This window comes from Lactuca saligna, chromosome 2, assembly GCF_052625555.1.
Source record: "Lactuca saligna cultivar CGN05327 chromosome 2, ASM5262555v1, whole genome shotgun sequence".
NCBI classification, from domain to species: domain Eukaryota; kingdom Viridiplantae; phylum Streptophyta; class Magnoliopsida; order Asterales; family Asteraceae; genus Lactuca; species Lactuca saligna.
The window spans coordinates 176,989,481-176,996,147 of NC_136418.1; the positions used below are offsets into that span (position 1 = coordinate 176,989,481).

The following is a 6,667-nucleotide window of genomic DNA, read 5'->3' on the forward strand; positions in this document are numbered from 1 at the left end:
AGACAAAATTTAGTGTTAAAATTACACTAGTTTGTCGTTTTATTTGGTGTTAAGGTTGAACTTGCTCTTAGGCATTGAAAACACTGAACAACTTCAAATTCAATCTAGAATAATTATATTAATTATCTATACCTTCACATTTTTGTTTATGTAAATGTTTAAGATCCAAAAAGAAATTTAAAAGAAAAGAAAAGAAAAGAAAAGAAAACCTAATACACTTTGGATATCATCATGCTTTTTAATAAGGGCTCCATTCATAAAACTCAACATGATTTATTGACAATCACTACATTCATAAAATTCTACCTCATCTACTAAAAATGCCATAATGAATTGGGGTCACAAGTTCTGAATCTACCAACACTAACACTATGTTTAGTACCCTTTAACTTTAATGAAAGTACTTCCATCAAACAAGGATATGTTTAAGATTTTTGTTAGACCGGAGGGAGTGGGGATCGTTACCCACTCTTGTTAAAGTCGCTAAGGGTACAACACACCACCCCTAACATTCGCTAGGGAGGTCGCTAGGATTCATTCGCTTTGTACGTGATGAGAAGAAAGAGAAACAAACTAACGTTGTTGATTGGAGAGAGAAAGAAACGTTTGCATCTCATTGGTTCTCAATTTTATGTCTTTAAAAAAAAAAGACAAAACTTAAAAAATGATCCCTGTGGTTTTCGAAAATATCAAGTTTAATCCTTAAGTTCAAAAAACCTCACAGATGGTCCCTATGGTTTCAAAACTTTTAACATTTGGTCCTTCCGGCTAACTCCGTTACCATTTAGCCGTTAAGTAAGGGGTATTTTAGTCATTTCACTACCCAGGGATCATTTATGAGGTTTTGTATTACTTTTTTTAAAATAAATAAATAAATAAATAAAATTTAATATGCAAGGGTCCTCTCTCTCTCTCCCTCTCTCTCTCTCTCTCTCTCTCTCTCCGATTCACCGTTGGAAGAAACAACCACCAGAGATTTATCTTCTTTGACTCAAGAACACGTAACACTGCAGGGAAGAACAACGAACTGAAGAGCTCCATCTTTCCAACTTCATCAATCACAAACAAATATGTATCTTCTTTGAACTGATCTAAATAAACTTCTTACTGAGAAATTGGAGATGAAGCTAAACGAACTTGTAACTCAGGCAAAGCTAATGATTCGAATGATGCTACATCGACTCTGTATCTTCCCACAGTAGACCATCTAATGGACTCTACACTGCCATGGAGTCGAAGGTATACAAAGGCGATTCAAAACAAATTCAGATTCAATTTGATTCGTGAAGATATGGAATCAAATGATGAATAAGACATGGAATCTATACAACTTACAGGGGAGCCAGTGACGAGAAAGAATTTTATACAGCTTACAGGAGAGAGATAGAAAGAGAAAGAGAGAGAGAGAGAGACGAAACCCTAACTTCCTCCCTGTGCCAGTGGTGGTGGTTGTGCAATGCCTCATCGTTTTCAGTCTTATCATCATCACCATCGTCATTCTTCAAACTGGTGTCCAAATCGGAATCGAAGCTCCTCTTGGAACGAGAGTATCTTCTTCTGCGATTAGGGTTTTGAGATCCGGAGGAATTACTCCGGCTCCTCCTGAACTCGTAGATTGAGCGTCGCCAGGGGTTGAACTAGGGTTTAACGCATTGGGGTCGTCTTCATCATCGTGTCTTTTGAGTTCATGGTTGATTTGGTGTTTGATGACGGAAATTTCGTTCTTGAAAACCTGTGGATCATTCTTCGTGTTCTGTAGTTATTGAGGGCTTGATTTGAGGTCGGATTACGGGAAGCAAGCTTAAGAGCGGTGGTTTTGATGTTCTTGCTGAAACAAGCACACACACACACACAGAGAGAGAGAATTCTTCTGCTTCGTTTTTCCGGTGAGCCAATGAAGAAAATAGGATTGGGGTTTTTAGCGGCTGTGAGGGGGTGTTTGGGTGGAGCCTCTTTGATAGGAACCGTGGTGGAGAACGAGGGAGGCTGTTGCGTCTTCTTTCCTCTTCTTTCATTCACCTCCGTGTTTGAGTTTGAAATCGGATGCAAGGTGTTTGATTTTTGTGGATTCCATATCTAAAAAATCGAACAGGAAAGAGAAAGTATAATGGTGGACTAGGTGGTGGTTTCTGGTAGCTAGGATGATGATGAAGAAGGGTGATTTTGGTCTCATCGGAGAAGATGAACTTGTGGTTGACTCGTGAGAGAGAGAAAGGGGTGGGGCCCTTTATATATATATATATATATATATATATATATATATATATATATATATATATATATTAAATAGAAAAAACCTCATAAATGATCTCTGTTTATTGAAATAACGAAAATACTCCTCACTTAACGGTAGAAAACTAACAGAGTTAGGTAGAAAGACCATTTATTAAAAATTTTGAAACATTTATTAAAAATTTTGAAACATCATCTGTGAGATTTTTTAAAATTAAGGACTAAACTTGATATTTTTGAAAACAATACGAACTATTTTAAGTTTTGGCAAAAAAAAAAAAAAAATTTCAGTTGTATGTCTTTTTAGTTAGCAACCCATTCCTATTTCAAAACTTCATTTCGAAATAACCAAATAAATTTTGATTAATATTTGTGCATAAAATATGTTTTTGTATTAAAATAAAATAATTTAATTAAATTAAAAAAAATCTAAATAAAAAATGAAATAGAATGCTAGGAGTGCTCTATGTTAAGATTAAGATAAAGTGTTAAATTGAAAAAAATAAAAATAAAATACGGATAAAGCCGATATTGCAAGATGCTAAAAGTGTTAAGTGTTAGCCTAGATATGGTAAGATTAAATGTTAAATGCTGAGATTAAGATTAAGTATTAAATAGAAATAAATGAGATGACCATATGTGATTAGATGCTAAAAGAAAGAACGCCTCTGAAATTGTTGAAGCCTGCAATTGTTCTCACTGATTAACTAAACATTTACACAGCACGGTACGAACGCAAACACAACTTCAAAACCCTAATCAACAGACTGGTACAACGAAAATTTTCGATTAGTAGATTTGCAATACTGGGAGACACTATTCGACTTCAACCACAGACATTATTCGACTTACGGATTTAGCCTAATATCGACATATAGTCATATATATATGAGATACCTTTCAAATTCAACCAGAGATTTGAACCGACTTCACATCAGCTTTTTTCACTTCAACTTTGGGCACAGTGACAGTCAGCACACCATTCTCCATCGCCGCCTTCACCTGATCCACTTTCGCGTTCTCCGGCAGCCTAAACCTTCGCATAAACTTCCCGCTGCTTCTCTCAACACGGTGCCACGTGTCTCCCTTTTCCTCACTCTCTTTGTTCCTCTCTCCACTGATCTGCAGCACTCGATCGTCCTCAACCTGAACCTTCACTTCCTCCTTCTTCAGCCCCGGCACATCCGCCTTGAACACGTGAGCATCCGCAGTCTCCCTCCAGTCAATATTCGCGTGCGCGAACAAAGCTGTTTCAGAAGATCCGACGCGATCGGACAGAGAACGGAAGTTGTTGTTGAAGGGGAAGCCTTCGAAAGGATCCCAAATGTCGAGTGAAGAGAAGGGATCGAAGATGTTTGTTCGACGACCACCGAAAAAGCTTGGGATGATCGACATACTCGTTACTGATCGCTAAGCAAAGCCTAAATAGAGATCCAACAATTGCTAACTGGAAATTGAAATTTGGTGTTGTTTGATCGATTGATAGCCGTGGTTTATATAACTGGTTTTGGACAGTATCATGAAGGTTCCAGAGAAATTCTACTAGCGCCTTGATGCCTTTCTAGAGTATTCTTTACTTCAATTATCTAGCAATGGGCTTGTCTGACATAAAACTCAATTGGGCTGTCACATCCCACTAAGCCCAATAAAAATTTATAATCGATTCTATTTTTTCTATTTTGTTTTGTATGTGTTTTATATACTGAGATGTATTTTTTATTTTTTTTAGTTAATTTAAATTTCTGAAAATAATATTAATTTTTTTTTTGAATTTTTCTATTTATTTTGCGTTTTAAAATTATTTTTTAAAATATATCAGAGTAATATTCTATTAGAATATTTCACGTATTTTTTAAAAAAAAATGGAATTTATTTTTATTTTTTTTAGTTAATTCAAGTTCCGAAAATAATATTTAAAAAAAGAATTTTTAGATTTTTCCATTTATTCTGCATTTTAAAATTATTTTTTAGAATATGTCAGTGTAATATTCTATTAGAATATTTCGCTTATTTTTCAAAAAAAAAAACGGATTTTTTTTATTTTATTTTATTTATTTAATTCAAGTTCCGAAAATAATATTTACAAAAAGAATTTTTGGATTTTTCCATTTATTTTGCATTTTAAAATTGTTTTTAGATTTGTTCTCACGGTCTCACAAAATTAAAATGGTCTCAAATGAACCTGAACTTATATATATATATATATATATATATATATATATATATATATATATATATATATATATATATATATATACTAGCAGTGTACCCGCGCAAAGCGGCGGAGCGTGTAAAAATTTTTTCGGTGATATGTTTCCTCTACAAAAATGATATGTTACAAAAGAAAGTACATATCGAAGACAAAATAATCAAACTATGGTGTTATTTCGGATATGAAATCATTTTTTGTTCCTAGACGGTGGACTTTATAGCAGAGGAGGGAACAAAGAGGTATATGCGATTGGAGGGATATTTGAATCAACATGCTAAATTTATGGATATCTAAAAGGGTTCAAAATTTGAATGAATCCGAGATTTGAAGGAACCATATCAAATTGCTGAGAAATATAAGGAGATTTGATGATAAATTTTTGAATTCAAAATATGGTTAAAATTTAATATTATTTTATTAATGGTTACTTGTACTATCAGCTTTATCATTTGGATGTCTTAAAAAATATTATTATTATAATCAATCTATTTTTAGAAATAGTTAAATTTCTTTTATAAGATACTATATATCCATATTCTAATAAAAGAATAAGTTTAATCTCCTATTGACAAGTATCATACAATTAAGACTCCTCATTAATGTTATATATCCCCTTTCATACCACTTGTCAATCTATTAATTATCCATTTCAAATTTCAAATTTTAAACCTCTAATTACATTAAATTAATAATTGATTCCTCATTTTAAGTTTCTAAATTTTAATTTTCTCATTTGAATTATATTAAATTAATAACATTAGATTGAAAAATAAAATAAAATTAATATAGATTATAAGGTGATATAACTTCACACATTTATTTAAATCATTGAGTATAATTCCCTTTATATAACTAAAAAATATTTCTTAAGTAATAAAACATAATTGATTAATAAATTTGATTTTTTAATATAAAAATTTAATTAGTTTTGTAACCGTGGTTCTCACAGGTTATAAACTAGTATATATATATATATATATATATATATATATATATATATATATATATATATATATATATATATATATATATATATATATATATATATATATATATATATATATATATAATAGAGTTATTAGGACACGACAGGTTTCACTAGTTTTTAGCATTATAATCGGAATGAGTTTATATTTTATTTTGTTTTTTTGGTAGCACAAAATATTACAATCCTTGTTTTACTATATCAGTCACACATTCCATAGAAATACATTATACTTATCTAAAGGAGACCAAGTCCATCATGACTTACCATGAGAATCTCATGTAAAGTGTAGCAAACTAGGTCTTAAGAAATGCACTACAATATGATATTTTTTGATAAATTATCCTGTATATGAAAGTAGAAGGTGGTATTGTTTATTTATATAAAAGTACAAAAAAATATTCATTAAGATTTTTGAAAGTTACGAAGTAGCTTTTGGACTACGGTTTTTATTTTAGATAATAGTTTTAAACTTGTACGTTGAAAAAAAAATCTCCAAATTGAGATTTTTCTTAAAAATTAAAAATTGTCGAAAATTCGTTGTTAAACATATCCTATAGCAACTTTGTACACAAGAAACACTAAAAATTGAACTTGATTAGTATATCGATATATATCTAACATATTGTATATTTGAAGGTTGTTAAAATCGCAATCATGGTCGTAAGATCGTACGATCTCGATCTTACTTAGATCGTTTTCCGGTAGGATCATAGGATCGATAGTAAAATCGCAAGATCTTTAATACTTTTTAAAAAAGAAAAAAATCAAATATTTTTCTTAGACTAACCACGTAGAATGCCCATTTTGAATTGTTTATCGTTAAATAGTATATTAGAAATGTATTTTTATGTTTAAAATATTTATCGTTAACTGGATGGTTATATGATGGATGAATATATATTTTTTATGTTTAAAAATGCTTATGGTAGGATATTACGGTTTTATTCGATCTTACGATCACGATCTTGCAAAGCAAAAAACGATAATGTATAAGATTTCTATCTTAACAACCTTGTATATCTATAACTATCACCTTTACAGATCACCGAATAAATTCTCGACACCCAATAAGAAATGTCTAAAGTTAAAACATTGAGGATGTGATCAAATGATGGTCAATAAAAGAGTAAATTACACTAATGTTCCTTATAGTTTTAAGTAATTTGTACGTTTGGTTCCTAATTTATTTTATTTAACTCAAAAAGTTCCTACAGTTTGATTTTGTTGCGCGTTTG

General features: G+C 31.1%; 1 protein-coding gene across 1 annotated transcript; it reads right to left on the minus strand.

Moving 5' to 3' along the window:
* Nucleotides 1–2,906: 2,906 nt before the first annotated feature.
* Nucleotides 2,907–3,773, minus strand: LOC145032958 (18.5 kDa class I heat shock protein-like). The gene has a single exon (XM_078981925.1). The coding sequence runs from the start codon at nucleotides 3,625–3,627 to the stop codon at nucleotides 3,139–3,141; it is 489 nt and encodes a 162-aa protein (XP_078838051.1). The 5' UTR covers nucleotides 3,628–3,773; the 3' UTR covers nucleotides 2,907–3,138.
* Nucleotides 3,774–6,667: the final 2,894 nt, after the last annotated feature.